This window comes from Bufo bufo, chromosome 9 (genome assembly GCF_905171765.1).
Source record: "Bufo bufo chromosome 9, aBufBuf1.1, whole genome shotgun sequence".
NCBI lineage: Eukaryota > Metazoa > Chordata > Amphibia > Anura > Bufonidae > Bufo > Bufo bufo.
The window spans coordinates 146,485,945-146,512,106 of record NC_053397.1 but is presented as its reverse complement, the minus strand read 5'-3'; the positions used below and the strand labels follow the sequence as shown (position 1 = coordinate 146,512,106).

Sequence of the window (26,162 nt, the reverse complement as noted above, 5' to 3'; positions counted from 1 at the left end):
CTCTCTGTGATCTCTTTACTACGAAATTACAGTGAGATAAAGTTGTCACTGTGATTTCGTAGTAAAGAGATCACAGAGAGGCACGGAGCATTATCAGTTATGTTAATGCTCCGTGCTTCTGCAGTGTGCATCGGGTCTTGGCTGTCATTCACGGAGCGGATGTCACGCACGGCATCCGCTCGTGTGAAACTGCCCTAATGCTGCTCCTGGGAGACGCGCCTTGGCCGCTGCCTCTAAGAGAAGACCTCCTCTTCTCTCAAGGGCCGATCTTCCACCAGCATTTAGAGTCGTTACGTTTAACGGCATGGCTATTGAGACTGCAGTTTTAACACGACGGGGTTTTTCGGCAGATGTGGTCCGTACCATGATCCGCGCACGAAAGCCGGCCTCGTCCAGGATTTACTACCGGACCTGGCGGTCTTACCTGGGTTTTTGCGAAAATCAGGATGTTAATCCCCTTCGTTTTTCACTTCCCACGGTCTTGTCCTTCTTGCAGTTCGGTCTGGGTCTCGGCTCGTTGAAGGGTCAGGTCTCGGCACTTTCCATCCTCTGGCCCCTCTCGGGCCCGTCATAACCTTTATCCAGGGAGTCGCTCACTCTGTTCCCCCGTATCGCTGTCCCATTCAACCCTGGGACCTTAATGTTGTGCTCGCGGCACTCCAGTCCAACCCCTTCGAGCCCTTGTGGAGGGTTTCTCTTCGCCTTTTGTCCTGCAAGGTCATGTTCCTTGTGGCCATCACGTCCCTTCGACGGATGTCTGAATTGGCGGCACTCTCTTGCACGGAGCCCCTTTTGGTCTTCCACCAAGATAAGGCGGTTCTCCGTCCGGTTCCTTCTTTCCTTCCAAAGGTGGTCTCCGCTTTTCACCTCAATGAGGACCTCGTCCTCCCTTCCCTATGTCCGTCTCCTTCTCATCCTCGAACGGGAGCTTCACCGCCTGGATGTTGTTAGGGCCCTGAAGATTTACCTGGAAGTCACCGGACCCTTTCGGCGCACTGACTCTTTGTGGTTCCGGAAGGTCCGCGCAAGGGGTTGGCGGCGTCCAGGGTGTCTATTGCCTGCTTCATCAAGATGGCTATTGCTGAGGCTTACCGCGCCAAGGGCAAAGAGACGCCTTTTGGCGTTACCGCTCATTTTACCAGAGCGGTCGGTGCCTCTTGGGCTCAGAGGCATTGGGCTTCAGTTGAACAACTGTGTAAGGCGGCCACCTGGTCTTCCTTGCACACCTTCACCAAGTTCTACAGGGTAAACACCTATGCATCGGCGGATGCTGCTTTGGGCCGCCTGGTCTTGCAGACGGCAGTTTCTTGATACCTCCGGTGTTTTTTTTTCGCCTTGGGCTGTAGTCCCTCCCCTCTTGGACTGCTCTTGAACGTCCCAAGGTTTCCTGTGTCCCCCAAGGAATTGGGCGAGAAAACGAGATTTTTGTATAACTTACCAGTAAAATCTTTCTCGCTCTTACTTGGGGGGACACAGCACCCACCCATTGTTCTGGTTTACTGTTACGGTTTAGTTGCCCCTGTCGGGTAGTTGACTTGTTGGTTTTACTTGGTTGGTCATTTCCTTTCTTTCACTACTTGGACATGCAACTGGTAGTCTCTCTCTCCAGGCTGAGGGTATAGCTGCTGGAGGAGGGGCTTAACAGTTTTCACCCAAGGTTTCCTGTGTCCCCCAAGGAAGAGCGAGAAAGATTTTACTGGTAAGTTATACAAAAATCTCGTTATTACACCTGTCCCTACAGGGGGATAACAGGCCCCATGAACGCTGCGAGAGCTTGGCACCGACTGAAGCTGGGTTCCCGCTGTAATGGCCTGAATCAGAGAGAACTCTGTCCCAGCTGTTTAACCCTCTAGATGCTATCATCAATAGCGACTACAGCATCTAGGCAGTTATAGAATCGCAGGATGCTGATGCACCAAAAAGGTACCCAGACCTACAAAACAGCCTCTCACTGTTATATTGATAGGCTATAATGCATTGGTAATACAAGGTATATACCAAGAGATCAAACTACTACATTGTTACATACCCTATTGGGACAAAAAAATAATAAATGTTTAATAAAGTTTATTAAATTAAAAAAAAATCTGTAAAATGTGGTTTTATTTAGTAAAAATGGTAAAATAAAACAATGCACCTACGACTGCATTCATACTTTTATAATACTTCCCTGCCTAAGCCTACAGGGCACCAGCACTCCCAACAGGGTTGCCAACCCGAATTTTTCTTTTTTTTCTGGACAACTTATTCCAAAATTACGGACATAAGATTATTTATGTCTATAAATCAAGTGTGTTAAAATGTCAGGTTTCTGTGATGTAAAAAAAAATTAGACAAAGACAAATCATTTTAGAACTTTTTCCACCTTTTTAATGTGACCTATAAACTGTACAACTCAAAAAATCTGAAATCTTTTAGGTAGAGGGAAGAAAAAATATAAAAATAAAATATATGGGTGCATAAGTGTGCACACCCTTAAACTAATACTTTGTTGAAGCACCTTTTGATTTTATTACAGCACTCAGTCTTTTGGGGTATGAGTCTATCAGCATGGCACATTTTGACTTGGCAAGATTTGCCCACTCTTCTTTGCAAAAACACTCCAAATGTCAGATTCCGAGGGCATCTCCTGTGCACAGCCCTCCTCAGATCACCCCACAGATTTTTTCGGTCTGGGCTCTGGCTGGGCCATTCCAAAACTTTAATCTTCTTCTGGTGAAGCCATTCCTTTGTTGATTTGGATGTATGCTTTGGGTCGTTGTCATGCTGAAAAATGAAGTTCATCTTCATGTTCAGCTTTCTAGCAGAAGCCTGAAGGTTTTGTGCCAATATTGACTGGTATTTGGAACTGTTCATAATTCCCTCTAACTTAACTAAGGTCCCAGTTCCAGCTGAAGAAAAACAGCCCCAAAGCATGATGCTGCCACCACCATGCTTTACTGTGGGTATGGTGTTCTTTTGGTGATGTGCAGTGTTGTTTTTGGGCCAAACATATCTTTTGGAATTATGGCCAAAAAGTTCAACCTTGGTTTCATCAGACCATAACACCTTTGCCCACATGCTTTTGGGAGACTTCAGATGTGTTTTTGCAAAATGTAGCATGGCTTGGATGTTTTTCTTCGTAGGAAAAGGCTTTCGTCTTGCCACTCTACCCCATAGCCCAGACATATGAAGAATATGGGAGATTGTTGTCACATGTACCACACAGACAGTACTTGCCAGATATTCCTGCAGCTCCTTTAATGTTGCTGTAGGCCTCTTGGTATCCTCCCAGACCAGTTTTCTTCTCGTCTTCATCAATTTTGGAGGGACGTCCAGTTCTTGGTAATGTCACTGTTGTGCCATATTTTCTCTACTTGATGATGTCTTTACTGTGTTCCATGGTATATCTAATGCCTTGGAAATTCTTTTGTACCCTTCTCCTGACTGATACCTTTTAACAATGAGATCCCTCTGATGCTTTGGAAGCTCTCTGTGGACCATGGCTTTTGCTGTGGGATGCGACTAAGAAAATTTCAAGAAAGACCAACTAGAGCAGCTGAACTTTATTTAGGGTTAATCAGAGGCGCTTTAAATGATAGCAGGTGTATGTAGACTCCTATTTAACAGGATTTTCAATGTGATTGCTTAATTCTGAGCACAGCTACATCCCCAGTTATGCAGCCACATTATTGTAGTATCTATCTCTATATCGGGACGGTTGGTAACCCTGGCTCCCAGAGAGGAGTTCTGTGTGTAGCGGAAAAGAAACCTGTCAATCAACAGGGGAGGGAGGAGACTGTGTTCTGCCAAATCTCTATACCTTGCCAAAAGTCTATACCGGAAGTGACAAGATCGCCAAGGAATCAGCTGGAGGAGGGTGTGCGCTGCGCTAGCGCACATCCACCGGCTTAGCAAAGAATTATTGCAGCGCCGCGATAAAAGTAGTTCGTACACCGCGCGTGCGCACTTAGGGGTATAGAGATTTCTCACCCATATTCATTGGGGGACACAGGGACCGTGGGTATAGCAATGTCCTCTAGGAGGCGTTGACACTAGGTAGAAGCTGTTAGCTCCTCCCCTGGCAGCTATACTCCCTCCAGCCTGGAGAGAGCGCTTCAGTTTTTTCTGGTGTCAATAGGAGGCAAGACCTCTCTGCTCTGCAGGGATCTCCTGAAGATTTTTTATTTTAGTTTTATTTTTTTCCTTCCTTTTTCAGATGGGAAAACAGTGGACGTCTCACCTCCCTGTTCTCCCAGGGTCGAGTTGTGCCAGTGCCGGTCATCCGCACTGCTGCTGCCTCCCCCACAGAAGACGAGGTGGACCAGGGCTGCCTCGCTCCCCTGCATCCCGCCAGCCAAGGGGTCACCTAGGTCTGCCAAAGAGAAGACCCTCCCGCAATACCAGACTCCAGCGCCAGCTGCTGAGGAGGCGACCCTGCTGGAGAAGGTGACCTTATGGGCCCACTTAGGGAGGGTGAAGAGAAGAGGAGGAAGATAAGGTGAGTAAGGGACTAGGTGAGTATGTTAACCCTCTCCCTCCCTCCCTCCCTATTTGGCAAGAACCGGGCTCTCTGCTTCCCCCTCCCCAGGCCAGACACCGGACTTCATTATCCCTGGGGCAGTATCCCTAGCCCTGGACCTTTGGTGAATTCCCTCCCCTCTGTGCTGACATAGTAAGTGCCCAGCATCGCCGGCGCTGGCAGAGTAGCGGCACTGATGTTTCCGCTTACTCTGTGGTTGTTACTGACACGGGCACGTAGGGGGATAATGGCCCGTTCTCCGGCAGGCACTGTTAGGCACAGCGGGCGGCCGAGCGCACCGCTGTGCTCTGTATTATTTGTTAGCTCGCTACAGGAGGGGAGCGGAGGAGGTTCCCGCTCCCCAGCGCCATAATCCGCCCATCTAGGGAGCGGGCGCTAATCGCGCTGCTTCAGTAGAGAACCGCCAGCACTGTGTCCGGGCACCGTAAAATTTAGGCCCCGGCTTCATTTTGGGCCTTCCCCTTCCTCCGGCCCGCGCGGCATCCACGACAGGAGAGCGCATTCAAATGTGACATACGTCCCGGACGGCGCACTTCACCCTCTGTGCCCTGCCAGCCTGACAGTACAGCGGAGCTACATCCTGGTTGGCCATGTCCATAATTTAGGCCCCAGCTTCGCGGCCTACTAGGCCGCACTCTTTCATCCCTGGGTATGGGGGGGGGGGGGGGCGGCGGCGGCTTAGGTCTGGCGCAAATTCTTCCCGCCTTACTTCCCCGCCTCCCACAGTAGCCTGCAGAGCCCCGCCTGTTTTTTTTCAAGGCAGTTAACCCTTCCTGGCCGGCCATCTCTTGAGGCTGGTGCAGGATTGTGCCTATCTGCAGGGCAATGGGTTTAAATGCTGCTGATTTAGCCCCTTCCTGCCTCTGGTCCCCTGAGGCTGGGCATCCCAGTTTTATTTAAAAATAAAGTCCATAAAAATTCGGGTCCTGCCCCATCAGGCCTCATCGCCGCTGGACCGCTCTCTGTGTCAGACTGGGCCCGTGTCCTAGTACAGACAGAGGAGGACCTCTCAGTTCCCAATCTACTCTCCAGAGTCGCTTGATTGGTATTCTCCACCTGCGTAATCAAATGGTGGATCTCCGGACCTTCCCAATCGCCCTCCGGGCCGTTTGGTTGATAGGCACCGCCTGCGCAATCCTATGGTGGACCTCCGGACCTTCCCAATCACCCTCCGGGGTTGCTTGGTTGATAAGCACTGCCTGCGCAATGGTGGACCTTCCCAATCACCCTCCGGGCCGTTTGGTTGATAGGCACCACATGCGCAATCCAGTGGACCTTCCCAATCACCCGCCAAGGTCATTGGGTGATATGGCACTACCTGCGCAATCCACCGGTGGACGTCTGGACCTTCCAAATTACCCCGGAGGTAATTTGGTTGATAAATCACTATCTGCGAAATCCACTGATGGACCTATGGACCTTCCCAATCGCCCTCCTGGGTCGTTTGGTTGATATTCTCCACCTGCGCAATCCACTGGTGGACGTCTGGACCTTCCCAATTACCCTCTGGGGTAATTTGGTTGATAAATCACTATCTGCGAAATCCATGCGCACTCCAATGGTGGATCTCCAGATTTCCCAATCTCCCTCCGGGGTAGTTTGGTTGATAAAACACTGCCTGCGCTATCCGGTGAGTGAACCTCTAGAAGTTCCCATTCCACCCCTGGGTAGTTTGGTTGATAACTCCCACCGGCGAGCCTGCGACTGCCATGGCAAGATTCTGAGAGGTAAGACTACACACAGCGGGCCAGAGCAGGATATTTTCCTCCTCGGTCACCTCCACACCCCCACCCCTCCTCCCTAGCGTCAATGGCATCTGAGGTAGACAGCAATACTTGTCGTATGCATTACCCCCTTCGTTAGGCGGGGTATTTGCACTACTACTGGATGCAGTACTCCCTTGGATATTACCTCCCTCCATTGGGGTCTACCGCACTAGAAGTGCCGGCAGTAGGCGTTCCCCCTTTTATTTAGGTGGCGGAACTGCATTCCCACTGGGGACAGTACTATGTGATTAGCTTCTTCCATAGTTGGCGCTATGGCATTATCCCTGGTTCAGTGTTTACTGTCTGTCTTACCCCCTTACGTAGGTGGAATTGATACGGGACTCTCCATATGCCTTGCCCTTTCTGTAAGAGGCGTATTCTCTCTACTTGGTTTTTTTGCTGCTAGATGCATTACTGCATTGCCACACTTCATGGTGGAGTACTTGCACTACGACTGAGCACAGTGCTTACCGTAAGCGTTTCCCCCTTTCTTGGTTGGATAATTGCAACATTGCCCCTTCCACAAGTGATTGACATCCCTGGGGAATGAGTACACATCCTGGATGTTGCACTTTACCTACACCACGGCTATAGGTGCCTTAGCTGCTTCTACAAGTGGAGCACAGCGAGTATCGTTACACGCTAGTGTCCTTTATTCTTCCTCTATTGGTATTTCGGTGCCGCCAGTGGATACTGTGGCTGTTTCCACGTTGTGTCTTTGTCCTTCGGTTCCGTTTTGGGGTATGAATATGTTAACATCTCTCCTCGGGGTTGCCCAGCGTCTCTCATTTGTCCTAGCGTCCCCCATCTCCATGGTCCTCCACTGTTCCAGTGTGTCTTCAACAATATGTAGTGCATACACCATGTCACGTAATATGGTGATTACGTCCCAGTAAGTCGAGTGTTACACTGACTCTATATTCGCTTTCCACTATTTCTGATGTGGGAAGTGGCTGTGCTGGCACTCTGGTTTAGCTTGGCAGCCTGTTCTCCTCCGCTGGTGCGGATTTTACGCTGGTACTAGCGTTTACAGCCGCTACATTGGGGCATTCCCTCAGGTAAGGGTTTTACCCTGACGCTAGCTTGGCGGTTGCTCCTGTTCAACGCCCTTCCCAGGTGGAGTGTTTAAGGTTAGCTCTCCTTCCTTGGGGCGGTATGATACCATGGCTTCTACCGGATTCTTCTACTCTGCCCTTCACTTTGTGCTGGCCGGGCACGCTGCAGCTCCTACGGTACGGGGGTCCTGGAGTAACCGTTACAGACTCTGGCTCCTCCTGCACGGCTCCTTCGTCAGGTGATGGATTCTTCGAACGCCGAAATCGGTGGTATACGCTGGATGACCTCCTCCTTAGGCGGAGTATGGCACCACTGCTATCATCCGGTGGCTACTTCTGTGTACTGCCAGTCTCAGATGGGGAATGGACTTCGCCCTGCCCTTTTTCCTTTCCGTTTGTTCCTTCTCTGGCTCAGGGTTCACGGTCACTCTGCAAATCTTGGTAGCTCCCACGTTACTACTTCCCCTAATCTACGTTGATGCAGGGTATTGGTTCTGTGGGTTTTTCTTCCAGTCTTGTTCCGGACCGACTGTTGGGCTGTGACGTTTTCCATATTCCTCCTTCTACAGGTGAATCCTACCCATTGGTCCTGGGTGTACTACCCGTATCTACAACTACCTCTCGAGACTTGACTAATGACTGCCACGTCAGTCCAATGTAGTCATGCCTTTTCACTGCACATTCCGTGGCTAGACTACGAGACTCTCCACGCCAGGCTGAGCGGGGGTGCTTTCACAACTGTTGATGGAGGTTCGTTCCTGGACCGGAACACCCCTTCTATTCTTCCTCCTCGAGGCAAGAGTTTTTTTTTGTTTTTTTTTCTCTCTTCTTGGTCTGGTCAAAATTTTCATCAAGCTGTGTTGCTACGCCGTCAATACACGGTCGCTGATGGAGCTCCACCGCCGGTGATTCTCATATCGTCTCTACTTCTAGCTATCCAATGTGTTGATTCCTTGGCTTGTGGTTGGACATGCCTCATTCAGGCGTTCCTTTCTTTGTGGTTTATCAGCCAGCTTCTCAGTCTCCTCACAAGTCTCTTCGGCTCGGGGGACATTGGTGGACCACTTACCGTTTCCGTGGAGCGCTTCCCTTTAGCAGGGGTGGATCCTGCGGTCCTGGGTTTTTTGTTGGCCATTAGTTCCTTACTGGGTCAGGTTCGGCGCTGTGTATCCTTTCCAGCGTCCTCGGACTCACCCGGGGCCCATAATACCTTCCTTTAAGGAATGGCACGTACGGTTCCTCCATACCGTCCTCCTTTACCACCTTGGGATCTGGCCTTTGTCCTTTCAGCACTCCGGAATTCTCCCCTTGAACCCTTGCGGGAGAGGTCACTCCAACTCCTGTCCTGGAAGGTGTTTTTTTCTTGTGGCTATCACCTCCATCAGATGGGTGTCCGGGTTGGGGCGCTCTCTTGCAGAGAAGCTCCTGGTTCTGACAGGGATGAGCGGTTCCCCGGCCCGTTCATTCCTTTCTCCTGACGGTGGTCTCTGATTTCCATTTCGATGAAGAAACTGTCCTTCCATCACTGTGTCCCTTCCCTTCGCACCCTAGGGAAAGGGAGGTAGGTCATTTGGACGTTGTCAGGGTTCTGACTATTTATTTGCCAGCCGCCGGCTCCTTCCGGCGTACAGGCTCTCCTTTTTTGTCATTCCGGAGGGTTCTCGCAAGGCATTGGCGGCCTCCAGGGTGGCAATTCCACGTCTGCATTTGCTTAAGCATACTGCACCCGGTGCAGGGTTCCGCCCTTCGGTGTCACGGCTCATTCCACCAGAGCGATGGGCGCTCTTGGCTCGGAGGATTCAAGATTCGGCCACGCAGTTGTGCAGGGCGGCTACTGTCCTCCTTGCGCACATTCATAAAATTTTGCCAGGTGCATCGCCGGGCGCCGCCTTTGGGCCGCATGGTCTTGCAGGCGGCAGCTCTTAGTTGCCTGCAGGGGCGCTTGCTTCCATGAGTCTGTGGTTTTGCCTCCCTGTGGACCTCTCTCGGACGTCCCACGTTCTCTGTGTCCGCCAATGAATATGGTCGTTTTGTAAAGTTTGTAAAACTTACCAGTAAAAACTTTCTCGCTCCTCATTGGGAGACACAGCACCCACTCAGTATTGTTGTTCGGCCACAGTTGTGGCTGTTGCTGGTTAGAACCCGGTTCGGTTCTTTGCATTGTTGCTGTTTCACGTTTTTTCGTTGGTTTACTTGCTTCTCCTACTGCTTCTCACAAACTGAAGCTCTCTCGCTCCAGGCTGGAGGGGGTATAGCTGCCAGGAGAGGAGCTAACAGCTTTTACTAGTGTCAACGCCTCCTAGAGGACATAGCTATACCCACGGTCTCTGTGTCCCCCAATGAAGAGCGAGAAAGAGATTTTACTGGTAAGTTTTACAAAAATCTCATTTTTGCAGTGCAAAATGTTTAATCAGATCTCCCTACCCCTGAGTGCGCAGGTGCCCACAAATTATCAGTTGCAGTTCATTTTTACCGCAGAGCTGAGTGCTGTACGCGTGGTGTATGAAGTACTTCTATCGCGGCGCTGCAATAATTCAGCGCACACCCTCCTCCAGCTGATTCCTTGGCGATCTCGTCACTTCCGGTATAGACTTTTGTCGGGGTATAGAGATTTGGCAGAACAACGGCAAGGAACATTGCAGTCACCTGTCTAGCAGTGCTGGCTTGTCTGCGGATTTTGGCGGGTCAATAATATATAAGAACTGAATGCCATCACAGCAGCGACAGCTGAAGTCAGCATGTCTGTTACTACACTATGCTGTCCTCTGCTTACAAATTCACTTTAAACTGTCTGTTTTCTCCCTAGAATAAAACTAACCTGCTAGTTATACCATAGTAATTAGAAAACAACAGTCACAGAAAACACACAGATTTGCGTTCACTATTTAGTGATCCTATGTGATGGGAAGTGCCCTATATAGTGAGATACCCACTCAGTGGACATAAGCATACACGAACCATTGCTTTGTCAGCTTATGGTTCTGCAGCATGATTCAGCTATGTCTTTTTTTTAGTGCAGGAATCTATCTTAGTGACTGTTTCTGATATCTTGATTGTATCTATCTAGATATGGTCACTCAATTGATTGATTTTCTAGGGTGCATATATTTGTATGTGCGTGTCCTTGCATTGCTCCACTTTGGCACTAGTAGTTATTTCCATCTGCCCCTGAGGCCACATGCACATGCACATGCACATGCACGTTCATGCATCCTTATGGGACTCTGTTTCTACTCTTTATAATAGATGATAACATGCACACATGCACTTTTTTGCTGAGTTTAAGGCACTAGTCCCTTTTCCCATGTGGGGCTGGGTCTGTGCGCTATACACATGTATGTCCTAATTTGATGCACTGGCAGTGGAGATACATGTGTATATATCAGCATAAATTGTGAATATTTGTGATATGTGGAGAACTTTTGTGTATGTGAAACAGGTCCTATATATGTGTATGTATATGTGTGTGTGTATATATATATATATATATATATATATATATATATATATATAGTTACAAGCTTTGAGATATGCACTTGCACTTTTTCTAGCTATTTGTGAATCTTAGCTGAGGTATAGCTGAGTGTTGACCTCCTTGCCCCCTTCTTTGTATGTAATCATGTTATGTCCCCTCAGGTGTAGTCCACCTTTTTATCTGATGTGATATATCACCCAATTAAATAACTATTTTTTATGTATTGTTTAATAAAGTATATGTATATTTTTTCTACTATACCCGTCTAGTCTCAGTTTATCCTTTGTTCGTGTATAGTTATACCATAGGAATGGAGCAGCAGGTCAAGCATGCATACTTCAGCTCCATCCATTTTCTATGGAGCTGCCAGAGAGCATAAACAAACAAAAAGAAAATAGAAAATTCGTAATCATGCCTAATTTGTAAGAAAACAAGATTTTAATTTAAGGCAATATTGTTCAACCATACAGCTTATGTCCTTTGTTCTTTTGCAGGAATTAAGTCCTAAAAAAGAACAGAAACTTTCAACGCTTCTTCCTACTGTGGCTCGTACACCTTCTATAAATTCTACACCTATTGGAGGTCCTGCAAGTTCCACTTGTTCTGAGACTATTTGCCTGGATGACTCCTTAGATGAACAGCTTTCTTTCAAAACTCCTTCATTAGAATCCATCTCTGAAGCTCTGGCTGTTCTAAACAATGGATCCGGCCCACCATCTAGTTCTCACACAGATACCCCAACCTCCCGGCCAAAAGTTACCCTGAGAGAAGAAAAGCTAGCTTCCATCATGAGCAAATTGCCTCTGGGTGGCCCTAAAAAGGCTGATACTGCTCAGCATACCACTAGTCTCATTGCAGGCCACTCAACCCCTGTACCAAAGAAGCCCCAGGATCATGCAACAGCCCATTCAACAGTGGTGTCTGGGCTCATTGCAGGTTCTTCCATTCAGAATCCCAAAGTGTCATTGGAACCACTGCCAGCTAAGCTGCTTCAGCAAGGATTACAAAGGTCTTTGCAAGCTGAGGTATCATCATCCTCTACACCTGCTAAAATGAAAGCATCTTCTGCTTCTCAACCTAAAACTGCATGCGCTCCTTCCTCTACTTCACCATCTCCCACTTCAGTACCATTGACGTCTTCGTCACATGCCTATGTTTCTTCCTCCTCATCGCAAGTACAGAACTCTTCTTTGCAAACAGTCAAGGTCAATCCACCCATTCAACAAAACTATGTTACTCCTTTGCAAGTTACAATAAGCAAATCTCATACTAATCCTGTTGTGCGCCTGACCAGCAGTCCCCAGATCTCTTCCACATCACCCATTATCAAGACACCTGAAAAAACAGTTGGTTACCGACCACCTTCTTCACCTTCTCCAGGGAGCAGCCAGCATGCACCAGTATCTCGAACAGCTGCCTCTTCTACCTCTAGTAACTTAATGGCAAAAAATGTTTGCGCTCATTCAAATCCAGGTTTTAAGTCCCCTTATACCATGGCTCCTTCGCCCAGTTCTTCCAGTTCATGTTCTCCTGTCCCCCAGAGTACGCCACATCATAAACTGGCAAGTGGGATGAACATTGGACGTCCTTCACCCACAGTTAGCCCAATACCTTCTGGTCGAGGTACAGCAATTCTTCAGGGAGTGAGAAACCCTTCTGCACCACCCAAGATTCCTAGCTCCTCTCCCAAATTAGTGTCACCGGTTAACAGGCAGCCAAGCTCCTCTCCAAAAATACCTCTATCTTCTCCAATACAGTCTCCTGTCCCTTCTCCAAAACTGTCCAGTCCACCTCCAAAAATACAAAGCCAATCTCCAAAACCACCTAACCCACCTATGAAAACCCCCAACCCATCTACCAAGTCGGTGAACTCTACACACCCTGGGCCTGTTAAGGCCACCATTTCCAGCTCTGTTATAAATGTGCCTATCAGCAGAGCCAATCAAAATTCAAATGTTTCAAATAGGACTCATATTTCTGGGGGATCAGGGAGCGGAGCCCTGGGTGCTACTAAACAGCCTATGCCTCACAGACAACCATCTGCCTCAGGGTCTCCTATTGCAGCAGCTACTGTACAGGTGAGTTATTTTATGACTATTGCATTAATGAAATTGATTTCTTTTAAGACCAGCATTACTATTGCAGAAAATATGAAAGGAACCAAATAAACTTATAGCGCATAGTGATCATATGATAAATACATTCTGCAATATGCAGCAGATTTTCCCTGAGCAACTTACACTGCAACTGTCCATTTTAGAAAAATGCTGCTTAATATTCATGAATTCACCCTTGTCTTAGAATAGCAGCTGATTGGTTGTTCTTGTGGCCTTACAAAATCTGCTGAATGTTATTGTTCGGAGCCATCCATGTGGCTCTAGCCTTTAGATTTTTTTCAGCCTCAGGGTAACCCTTTAGAACTTAGTAAAGGGGATATTTGGGAGTACAATATTGATGACCTAGTCTTCTTCCTGGAACACCCCCCCCCCCCCCCAACCAACTCCCTTGTTTTTTTTAAAGTGGTTCTTCAGGCTTTTACTAAAATTCTTATGTCTTCTTAAATGTTTGGAAACAAGATTGTTTCAGCAGTACTTACTGCTCTGTCCCGTATCCATTTTTGCCACCTCCGCTATACTCATGTGACTGTTTGGACTAGCCGTATGCTCTTCCGCTGAGGTTTCAACCTGATGTGCTCCTGAGTCTTCCTGTTCAGCTGCATTTACATTGTGTAGCTGAACAGAAGGGGGAAGTTAGGCATTTAAAAAATACTGTTTTATTAATGATTACTTGGATAACTCGGGCTGAGGTGTAACATTTTTTGGCTACAACACAATCCAGGAGATAGGTGCGGAACAGAGGCACGGATCGGAATCCCATGGAAGCACTACGGAGTGCTTCCGTGGGTTTTCTGTCTGTGCTTTCACACTGCAAAAACGTAGTGCATTCACTGCTTTTTTGCAGTGAGGACTGTCTGATGCGGATCGCTGACCCCATTCAAGTGAATGGGTCCGTGTCCACAGATGGCGGCCACATGGTTGGTGCCTGTGCATTGTGGACCGCAATTTACGGTCCGCAGCATGGGCAAGGTTAGTTCATCACTAACTGGTCAGCTGTTTGGGTAGTGGGTAGGTTCGGGTGTAGCTCCATCAACTGGGTAGTGGGCAGAGCTCAGCACTGCTTCCATCGACTTCAGCGGGAGCAGCGCTGTAATAACGAGCTCCCTCCTAACCAGTTAAGAGTTGTGTATTTCTGATGCTGACTTTAGCGACTGATCTGCTTGTGATGGCCTATCCTGAGGGTAGGCCATCATGTAATAAAAGCTGAACAGCCCCTATACTTCCTGGAAAACCCCTTTAGGCTACTTTCACACTAGCGTTCAGAGAGGATCCGTCTGTGCAGACACCATCTCCTATAATGCAGACGTTTGGATCCGTTCAGAATGGATCAGTCTGCATTATAGTTTAGAAAAAATTCTAAGTGTGAAAGTAGTTCAGACGGATCCGTCCAGACTTTACATTGAAAGTCAATGGGTGACGGATCCGTTTGAAAATTGAGCCATATTGTGTCAACTTCAAACGGATCCGTCCCCATTGACTTACATTGTAAGTCTGGACGGATCCGCTTGCCTCCGCACGGCCAGGCGGACACCTGAACGCTGCAAGCAGCGTTCGGGTGTCCGCCTGCTGAGCGGAGGCTGAACGCTGGCAGACTGATGCATTCTGAGCGGATCCGCATCCACTCAGAATGCATTGGGGCAGTACGGATGCGTTCGAGGCCGCTTGTGAGACCCTTCAAACGGAGCTCACAAGCGGAGCCCCGAACGCTAGTGTGAAAGTAGCCTTAAAGAGGACATGAATATAAAATCATTTCTCATGCATTTTCTCAACAGGATTAAAGGAAAAAAAGTATCTCTGGAGAGGAATTTTTATTTAATTTTTTATAACAGAGGGCATTACTACTACAAAGTAGGCACAGAGGGCATTACTACTACAAAGTAGGCACAGAGGGCATTACTACTACAAAGTAGGCACAGAGGGCATTACTACTACAAAGTAGGCACAGAGGGCATTACTACTACAAAGTAGGCACAGAGGGCATTACTACTACAAAGTAGGCACAGAGGGCATTACTACTACAAAGTAGGCACAGAGGGCATTACTACTACAAAGTAGGCACAGAGGGCATTACTACTACAAAGTAGGCACAGAGGGCATTACTACTACAAAGTAGGCACAGAGGGCATTACTACTACAAAGTAGGCACAGAGGGCATTACTACTACAAAGTAGGCACAGAGGGCATTACTACTACAAAGTAGGCACAGAGGGCATTACTACTACAAAGTAGGCACAGAGGGCATTACTACTACAAAGTAGGCACAGAGGGCATTACTACTACAAAGTAGGCACAGAGGGCATTACTACTACAAAGTAGGCACAGAGGGCATTACTACTACAAAGTAGGCACAGAGGGCATTACTACTACAGAGGGGGCACAGTGTGGGCATTACTACTGTGGAGGGGGCACAGTGTGGGCATTACTACTGTGGAGGGGGCACAGTGTGGGCATTACTACTGTGGAGGGGGCACAGTGTGGGCATTACTACTGTGGAGGGGGCACAGTGTGGGCATTACTACTGTGGAGGGGGCACCGTGTGGGCATTACTACTGTGGAGGGGGCACCGTGTGGGCATTACTACTGTGGAGGGGGCACAGTGTGGGCATTACTACTGTGGAGGGGGCACAGTGTGGGCATTACTACTGTGGAGGGGGCACAGTGTGGGCATTACTACTGTGGAGGGGGCACAGTGTGGGCATTACTACTGTGGAGGGGGCAAACACCCTAGAAACGCCACTGGCAAGTGGTACCAAAAATTTCCGTTTGTCAGCACATATTGCTGTGTAAATGGCATGTGCACCATACAATATGAAAATGGAGTATGGAATCACTACCCTAGAACAGTGTTTCCCAACCAGTGTGCCTCCAGCTGTTGCAAAACTACAACTCCCAGCATGCCCGCACAGCCATAGGCTGTCCGGGCATGCTGGGAGTTGTAGTTTTGCAACAGCTGGAGGCACACTGGTTGGGAAACACTGCCCTAGACGATAAGGGCAGATATTATGTCAGCATTATCATTATGTTAGCAGTAGCTTATCGAATAGCAAACTTCATTGGTGATTATGTTTACTCTAACAATTAAGGTCGTACAATTGATCTTGATGGACATGTCTGTCTTTTTTTTTTTAATAACCTATGTAACTATGTATCTTTAGGCCCCTTTGCAGACGAGCGTGTGTCATGCTACAAGTCCGCAGCGCAGCTCCCAGCCTGACCTCCTAGCACTGAGGGGGGTCACAGTGCATTATATTGATTTATATATTGAACTTGCAGAAGGACCCGGCTTCGCACGGGTATATTCCATTTTTTTTATTTAATGTTTGTGTATGTCACTAAAAGATATCAACAGTATCCACTATAACAGTGACATCTACAGAACCCCGCCCCTTTAAAGCTGACCTACAGCAGTGAAGAATAATGGCTGGGTTGTTATGGAAACCTGGTGTAAAACTGTGTGTATGTGGAGACTAAGGGCCTACGAGCTTCTATTGGCTGATAAGGGACATGTGACCAGGCTTTTATTGGCTACTGTATTTTTTGGGAATATCTCACGCAGGGATGTCCTTTTGAAGAGCTCACACTCAGACAGCAGCACTGTGCTGTCTGAGCGTGAGCTGCAGGGAGAAAGTCACCCTCCCTCCCACCCCTGAAGATGACTGAAGTTGATTCTTACCTTCATTTTTTTCAATCCCTGTTGGCTGCGGAGTGGGAGGGGGTGTGGCCCAACTGGATTTGGGGTGTGGCTTAGTGGGTCCTGGAGGCAGGGTTTTTAAGTCCATCTTTTTAGGGTGGCCTTAATGGCCACCCTACCTGCCCCCTGAACTGTCACCTCCACAGCACTCAGCTTCTTTAACAGTGTCATCCACAACGCCCTACCCCTTTAAAGCTGACCTGCAGCAGTGAAGAAAAATGGCTGGGTTGTTATAGAAACCTGGTGTAAATCTGTGTGTGTGGAGACTAAGGACCTGCGAGCTTCTATTGGTTGTTAAGGGACATGTGACCGTGTATGGCAGTTGGGATATGAAGAGAAATACCTGCAGGCTTCTATTGGCTAATGTAGGTCATGTGATATGCCATATCTGCATTTTTGGGGGAATATCTCAGGAACGGTACGTGCTAGAGCGCTGTGACCAAAACAAGATTTCTTTCCAGGTAGCAAGGGATGTGTATACCATGTTTCGTTGAAATCGATGGTTGCGTTTTATTTATATATATATATATATATATATATATATATATATATATATATATATATTATGTGTATTAGATGACACTGACATAATGCTGTTAGTATAGGAAGGAGATGGGATCTGCACACCTTTGTTGGTGTTGGGTGCTCGTAGAGCACAAAGTCTCAGTCCGTATCAGTAGAAAAATCTATGGCACACCAATGTTTCTTTAAGTGATAATTTTAATGTACAACGTGCAATTACATCATTCTGTATTTATTCTTCATCTAGACTACGTAATGTAATGAAGGGCCATATGATTAGTCCCAACCAAAACATTGGAACTAATCATACGGCCCTTCATTACATTACATAGTCTGGATGAAGAATAAATACAGACTGATGTAATTGTACATTAAAAGTATCACTTAAAAAAGAAATGTTGGTGTGCCATAGATTTTTCTACTGATAATGCTGTTAGTGTCATCTAATACATTCCAGAACTATAAGGGTTACATAGCATCATAAATCAATATAATGCTGTGTGACCCCCGTCAGTGCCGGGAGGTCAGGCCCGGGAGCTGTCACTCGCACATGTCTGGAAGGGGCCTTCCAGTGATGGCTAACCTTGGCACTCCAGCTGTGGTGAAACTACGACTCCCAGCATGCTCCCATCTATTTCTATAGAGTTCTGAGAGCAGCCAAGCAAGGGGGGCATCTTGGGAGTTGTAGTTTTACCACAGCTGGAGTGCCAAGGTTAGCCATCACGCCTTAGACTGTCTTGTCTAAATATTAGATAGGATTAGTAATTCTGCACCATTGCATTTTAAACAGTTTGGGTTTACAGGTTCAAAATGTAAAAGTATCTGAACATTGGATGGATATCTATACATTGTCTTTTGCAGTGTTTTACCTATAATGCCCTCACAAGTTTATTTTTACTCTTGAATGTGCAGTTTATTCACATATATCCTTAGTAAAGGGAGCCTGTCGGTTATTTTGGAGCATGTATTAGTTAATAGCAGTGTGAATATGAACTTTCAGTGCCATGGCCGCAGTGCAAGGAGGAATAAAAGATCATTAGCACAATACTCCCTATACAGCTGCACAAAAAGTATGCATGTTTTGCTCTATCCAGCCCCAGGTTAGGCATGTCAACAGTATGGAGTTGTCCAGCTTTTGGACTTTATTAATCTCATACACACCTGCTTCCTTGCTGCTCTATTCCGGCTCTCTGACTCCCTTCAGCAGTGTTCTGGTCCCTGTCCTGTAAATGTCCGGGTGGACGGGACCATGTATGCCACTGCAGCCAGCAACTGGCCTCAGTGGTGATGTGCCAAACATGTTGCCCAGCAGTGACATTCTGCTTTGGGACACTGAGGCCAGTCATAAGCTGCAGCACACAGGTTAAAAAGTCTCCTAAGCTGAACAACCTCTTTAAAGGGGGGTGGTTTGCCTCAATAACTTTATAATCATTTATGAAGGTAATGTAATTTTTATAATCTTATTTCTTTTACCTTTCTTACTGCTGGGCTGTCCTTGCCCCCCTCTTATTGCCTGTGGTGTTATGTCCATGGACATTTCAAAGTAGCAACAGGGACAGTTATAGGGCAGTATTTATGGAACTAGCTCGGTTGGAACTAGTGGTGTTGTTGGGGGCAGTACTGGAGCTGTGGTAGAGAAAGGAGAAATTCATCATGGGTTTGGTGTGATGCAGCAACAGGAAGTGCTACATACTGGCTGGAAACAATCCAGAATGATTTGTTACATGGTGAAAACAGTTCAGTAGAGTCCAAACTGAAAAAAGCATGGGGAGGATGTACATGAATTAGGCTACTTTCACACTTGCGTTGTTCTTTTCCGGCATAGAGTTCCGTCACAGGGGCTCTATACCGGAAAAGAACTGATCAGGTATGTCCCCATGCATTCTGAATGGAGAGTAATCCGTTCAGTTTGCATCAGGATGTCTTCAGTTCACTCGTTTTGACTGATCAGGCAAAAGAGAAAACCGTAGCATGCTACGGTTTTATCTCCGGCTAAAAAAACTGAAGACTGCCGGATCAGGCATTTTTTCCCATAGGAATGTATTAGTGCCGCATCCGGCATTCAGAATACCGCAATGCCGGATCCGTCCTTCCGGTATGCGCATGCGCAGACTGAAAAAAAGGTGAAAAAATAAATGCCGGATCCGTTTTTGCCGGATGACACCGGAAAGACGGATCCGGCATTTCAATGCATTTTTTCGACTGATCAGGCATTTTTAAGACTGATCAGGATCCTGATCAGTCTAAGGGCTCTTTCACACCTGCATTCTTGTCTTCCGGCATAGAGTTCCGTCGTCGGGGCTCTATGCCGGAAGAATCCTGATCAGGATTATCCCCATGCATTCTAAATGGAGTGAAATCCGTTCAGGATGCATCAGGATGTCTTCAGTTCCGGAACGGAACGTTTTTTGGCCGGAGAAAATACCGCAGCATGCTGCGCTTTTTGCTCCGGCCAAAAATCCGGAACACTTGCTCCAATGCCGGATCCGGAATTAATGCCCATTGAAAGGCATTGATCCGGATCCGGCCTTAAGCTAAACGTCGTTTCGGCGCATTGCCGGAGCCGACATTTAGCTTTTTCTGAATGGTTACCATGGCTGCCGGGACGCTAAAGTCCTGGCAGCCATGGTAGCGGGGAGCGGGGGAGCAGCATACTTACCGTCCGTGCGGCTCCTGGGGCGCTCCAGAGTGACATCAGGGCGCCCCAAGCGCATGGATCATGTGATCGCATTGGACATGTCATCCATGCGCATGGGGCGCTCTGACGTCATTCTGGAGCGCCCCGGGAGCCGCACGGACTGTAAGTATACCGCTCCCCCGCTCCCCGCTCCTACTATGGCAACCAGGACTTTAATAGCGTCCTGGGTGCCATAGTAACACTGAAAGCATTTGGAAGACGGTTCCGTCTTCAAATGCTTTCAGTACACTTGCGTTTTTCCGGATCCGGAGTGTAATTCCGGCAAGTGGAGTACATGCCGGATCCGGACAACGCAAGTGTGAAAGAGCCCTTACTAATGCCATCAGTTAGCATACATTTTGCCTGATCCGGCAGGCAGTTCCGGCGACGGAACTGCTTGCCGGATCTCTCTGCCGCAAGTGTGAAAGTAGCCTTAAGCAACTACATGAGTGTCAGTGTTTCATCCTCCAGTCGTATTACAATCTGCATGTTCTTACAAGTGGTTGGACTAATAATGGCAATGTTCTCATTTATATTTTAAAAAGGATGTTGGCATTCAGTGGTCATGATATTAATATATTTTCTCGCCCATATTCATTGGGGGATACAGGAACTGTGGGTATAGCTATGTCCTCTAGGAAGCGTTGACACTAGGTAGAAGCTGTTAGCCCCTCCCCTGGCAGCTATACCCCCTCCAGTCTGGAGAAAGAGCTTCCGTTTTTTTTTTTCTAGTGTCACTAGGAGGCAAGACCTTGAAGATTTTTTTTTATTTTTAGTTTATTTTTTTCCTTTTTCTTTTTCAGGTAGGAAACAGTGGTCGCCTAGCCTCCCTGTTCTCCCGGGGGAGCATGCCAGCGTTGGCCTGCCACACTGCCTCCTCCCCCACAAGAAGACAATGTGGACCAGGGCAGCCTCGCTCCCCTGCATCCCGCCAGCGGAAGGGTCACCTATCTAAGTCCCTCTTCCAGTGTCCTGCCACTATGGTGCCAGTAACTGAAGGGGTGACCCTGCCGGGGTAGAGGAAGGGTGAAGATAGCGGCAGGACAGATAGGTAATGCCTGTTCTCGGCCTTGCCCTTGCGGGCAACCAGATTCGGTCTGCACTGCTTGTCAGCCCGTACTGCTGCCTTCCCCTCTGGCATCTGAGTTGCCGGATTGGCCCAGAACCCTCTCTCAGGCGGTAGAAAACCTCTCTAAAATCTCCCAATCCACCCTATCTATAGTGGGTCGCTTGGTTGAGAATCCACCACCAGCGCAGGCTGCACCTCCCTCGGATGCACCCTCCAGAGCTTCTTGCTGGGGTTGACCCCCCCTTCCCAGGTAACTTCCCTTTGGTGAATCCGTCAGTACACGGCAATCGCAAAAGCGTCCCACAGTAGAACACGTTTCTTCCTCTGACGCATCTCCCTTTCCACCCCATGTAGGATCTCACTCAGGTTTTTCTTCTCCTGGGGACGTGCCGTCTGAAGGAGAGGTAGAGAATTCTGATTTGGACATGGGACAGAGCAGCCTTCCAAGTTGGCCTCCACTCTAGGTAGCCTCATTGCTGCCATCCGTGACACCTTCCAGGTGCAGGATGATTCTCTCTCCCCCCCCCACTGACCAACAGGTGGTATCTTTTTTTCCTTCCAAAACAGGCCTCGAAGGTGTTTCCTCGCCATAATGATTTTTCGGCTGTGGTTTCTAAGGCTTAGGATCATCCAGACATGTGTTTTTCCACCCCTAAAAATTGGATGGTCTATATCCATTCCCAGCGGATTGTGTGTCCACGTGGGCATCCCCTCCTAAGGTCGACCCACCAGTGGCACAGCTAGCCAAAAATACGGCTATTCCTGTAGCCGATAGATCCTTCCTTCAGACCCCTGAAGACCGTCGGATGGAATCCTTGACTAAGTCGGCTACAGGGTCAGCCCTGATTAGGCTCGTGTTCGCCTCCGCGTGGGTGGCTAAGGCAATCTGAGCAGCCAGCTGGACCAGGACCTGGTATCTTAAGTCCCTGCTCAGGATCTCCGATCCTTGGCACAGCTGATCACCCAGGCGGGGAAGTTCCTCTGTGAAGCGTCCTTGGACGCAGACGCCCTCATTGCGCGCTCTTCAGCGCTTGCAGTCACCTTACGCCGCAGGCTATGGCTAAAGGTGTGGGCAGCGGACGCGACTTCCAAGCATTCTCTAACCGGAATTTCTTTCGCCGGGGCCCGTCTCTTTGGTACCTGGCTGGATGAAATTATTTCCGAGGCCACGGGAGGTAAGAGCACCCATCTCTCACAACCTAGAGCGAAGCGTGCCTCTCACGCTAGGTCAGGTTCCTCACCTAGTAGGCCCTTTTGTCGATTCGTTAGTTCCCGCCCCTCGGCGAGCTCTTCCGCGACTAAGCAATCCTCAGCCTGAAGGTGCGCCCCCCACCTAACAGGGTGGGGGGCTGCCTCCTCCTCTTCCAGGCGTCTCCGACGCTTGGGCACTCAGGATTGTGTCCTCAGGGTACGCGATCGCGTTCTCTTCCCTCCCCCCAGACAGGTTTTTTCAATCCCGACCTCCACGGGACCCCAAGCGGGCGGCCGCCTTCTCCCAGGCCATTCAGTCCCTCCTGGACCGAGGAGTCATCTCTCCTGTTCCCCCAGCAGAGAGGTTCAAGAGGTTTTATTCAAACCTTTTTGTGGTCCCCAAAAGGAGGGCTCTGTGCGCCCAATCCTGGGACTCTAACTGCTTCTCTAGAACGGGGGGGGGGGGGGGGGATTCCTTTCGGCCGTAGATATCCAGGACACATACCTTTGCGTCCCCATCGCGCGGAGTCATCAGCGCTTCCTGAGGTTTTGCAGTTGGAGAGTATCATTACCAGTTTGTCGCCTTCCCGTTCAGGCTGGCGACTGCACCTCAGGTCTTCACAAAAATTCTGGCCCCTCTTTTCGCCCTTCTCCGTTCCAGAGGCATCTTCCTTATGCCTTATCTGGATTACATCATCAAGGCTCCCTCTTTTGCTCAGGCGTCGAGCAGCGTAAAGATCACGCTTGAAGCCCTTGCACGTTTCGGGTGGCTGGTCAATCTTCAGAAATCATCTCTGACTCCCTCCAGACAACTGGTGTTTCCGGGTATGCTTCTGGACACGGAAGCGGCACAAGTTCGCCTTCCTCCGGACAAGCGACTGGCCTTATACCGCTCTGTGAGGGTTCTTCTCAACTGCAGGCTCCCGTCCATTCGCCTCTGCATGAAGACGTTAGGGAAGATGGTCGCCTGTTTCGAGGCGATTCCTTTTGCCCAGTTCCACTCTCGCACGTTCCAGAGAACGATCCTGTCCTCCTGGGACAAATCATTTGAGAGTCTGGACTATCCCATCTGCCTTTCTCCTCAGGTGAGGTTGTCCCTCTGTTGGTGGCTGTCGGTTCCAGTTCTGGGAAGGTCCTTCCTTTTAAATATCCTGGACGGTTGTTACCACCGACGCCAGTCTGCAAGGTTGGGGAGGAGTGTTCTTTTCTAGGACAGTCCAAGGCACATGGTCTCTGTCGGAGTCCAAGCTTCCGATCAATGTCCTGGAGCTCAGGGCGATTCTTCTATCCCTCCCGCACTGGACCCAACTCCTCAGAGGTTGCCCGGTCAGAGTCCAGTCGGACAACGCCACGGTGGTGGCGTTCATCAACCACCAGGGGGGGACACGGAGCTTCGCGGTGATGCAGGAATCTGCCAAAATCTTACGGTGGGCGGAGGCCCACGTACCGGCAATTTCAGCAATCTACATCCTGGGTGTGGAGAACTGGACTGCGGACTTCCTCAGCAGGACGACAATAGATCCGGGCGAGTGGTCCCTGCACCCGGAGGTGTTCGAGGCTATCTGTGTACCTACGTTGTGGTCGCCCGGACGTGGACTTGATGGCCTCAAGACTCAATCGGAAACTTCCCACCTTCCTCTCCTGAGCAAGAGATCTGGAAGCTTGAGATCCGGAAGCTTGTGGCGTGGACGCCCTGATCTCCCCTTGGCAGGGGTTCTCCCTCCCTTACGTGTTTCCCCCTTCCCCCTCCTACCCAGGGTTCTACGGAAAATCAGGATGGAGGGCATTCCGACAGTCCTAGTCGCCCCGGATTGGCCCCAACGTCCCTTGGTCACTGCCACTCAGAGACTACCTTCTTTAGCAGGGACCGGTCTTCCATCAGCATTTAAGGTTTCTTCGTTTGACGGCGTGGTTATTGAAACCGCTGTTCTGACGTGAAGAGGGTTTTCGGCGGATGTCATCCACACTGTGATTCAGGCCAGGAAGCCTGCATTGTCCAGGATCTATTACAGGACCTGGAGGTCCTTCCTGGGTTTCTGTGGAAGACTGAACATTCCCCCACTTCGTTTTTCTCTCCCCACGGTCCTGTCCTTTCTACTATCAGGGTTGGTGCTTGGTCTAGCCCTTAGTTCTTTGAAGGTTCAGGTGTCGGCGCTTTCTATCCTTTTCCAGCGCCCTCTGGCCCCCCTGGGGCCTGTAAAAACCTTCCTTCAGGGAGTGGCACATACGGTTCCTCCGTACCGTCCTCCTTTACCGCCTTGGGATCTGAATTTAGTCCTCTCAGCGCTCCAGGCTTCTCCCTTTGAGCCCTTGCGGGAGATTCCACTCAGTTTCCTGTCCTGGAAGGTAGTTTTTCTTGTAGCTATCACATCCATCAGACGGGTGTCCGAGTTGGCGGTGCTCTCTTGCAGAGAACCCTTCCTGGTTTTTCATAAGTATAAAGTGGTTCTCCGGACCGTTCCTTCCTTTCTCCTGAAGGTGGTCACTCACTTTCATATCAACGAGGAAATTGTCCTTCCCTTACTGTGTCCCTCTCCTGCACACCCTAAGGAAAGGGAGTTACACCATTTGGATGTTGTCAGGGCTCTGAAGATTTATTTAGCAGCCTCCAGTCCCTTCCGGCGTACGGACTCCCTTTTTGTCATTCCTGAGGGTCCTCGCAAGGGATTGGTGGCCTCCAAGGTGGTAATCACACGTTGGATTCGCGCTGCAATTGCGGAGACATACCATGCCCGGGGCAGGGTTCCCCTGGCTCACTCCACCAGAGCGGTGGGCGCATCTTGGGCTCGGAGGAATCGCGCTTCAGCCGCGCAGTTGTGTAAGGCGGCTACTTGGTCCTCCTTACACACATTCACAAAATTTTACCAGGTGCATACTTATGCATCGGAGGACGCTGCCTTGAGCCACATGGTCTTGCAGGCGTCAGTTTCTTAGATGCCTGCAGGGACGCTTGCTTTCATGGGTCTTTTTTTTATTTTTTTAAATTTTTTTATCCCTCCCTGTGGACTGCTTTTGAATGTCCCACGGTTCCTGCGTCCCCCAATGAATATGGGCGAGAAAATGAGATTTTTGTAATACTTACCAGTAAAATCTTTCTCGCTCTATATTGGGGGACACAGCACCCACCCAGTATTGTTGTTCGGCCACAGTTGTGGCGGTTGCTGGTTAGAACCCCGTTGGGTCCTTGGCATTGTTGGTGTTCCACGTTTTTTTCGTTGGTTAGCTTGCTTCTCCTACTGCTTATACACAAACTGAAGCTCTCTCTCCAGGCTGGAGGGGGTATAGCTGCCAGGGGAGGAGCTAACAGCTTCTACCTAGTGTCAACGCCTCCTAGAGGACATAGCTATACCCACAGTTCATGTGTCCCCCAATGAAAAGCGATAGAGATTTTACTGGTAAGTTTTACAAAAATCTCATTTTGCAATAGAAATCTGTTATTTGCTGCATGCACAGATAATTTATCAAAAAATAAACTTAAATCAAAGTAGGGGTGCACCGAAATGAAAATTCTGGTCCGAAACCGAAACCGAAAATTCAGGATGCCCTTGACCGAAAACCGAAACCGAAACCGAAACTGCCTTTTTGCCCAAATACTTTTAAAATACTTTTTTTTTAATGATTTTATTAATAATTCTTTTTCATGAATGAAATTCATCTGTGGGTGGCGCTGTTATGGAGAGGGGGATCTGTGGGTGGCGCTGTTATGGAGAGGGGGATCTGTGGGTGGCGCTGTTATGGAGAGGGGGATCTGTGGGTGGCGCTGTTATGGAGAGGGGGATCTGTGGGTGGCGCTGTTATGGAGAGGGGGATCTGTGGGTGGCGCTATGGAAAGGGGGATCTGTGGGTGGCGCTATGGAGAGGGGGATCTGTGGGTGGCGCTGTTATGGAGAGGGGGATCTGTGGGTGGCGCTGTTATGGAGAGGGGGATCTGTGGGTGGCGCTGTTATGGAGAGGGGGATCTGTGGGTGGCGCTGTTATGGAGAGGGGGATCTGTGGGTGGCGCTGTTATGGAGAGGGGGATCTGTGGGTGGCACTGTTATGGAGAGGGGGATCTGTGGGTGGCGCTGTTATGGAGAG

The 26,162-nt window shown here is 49.0% G+C and overlaps 1 protein-coding gene across 2 annotated transcripts in view; it reads left to right on the top strand.

Moving 5' to 3' along the window:
* UBN2 (ubinuclein 2) overlaps positions 1-26,162 on the top strand; it is a 140,805-nt gene that overhangs the window by 71,382 nt on the left and 43,261 nt on the right. For both annotated transcript variants that reach the window (XM_040406645.1, XM_040406644.1), the window contains one exon: positions 11,313-12,896. In XM_040406645.1, coding sequence (XP_040262579.1) covers positions 11,313-12,896 — 1,584 coding nt within the window. The remainder of the gene's footprint in view (positions 1-11,312; positions 12,897-26,162) is intronic.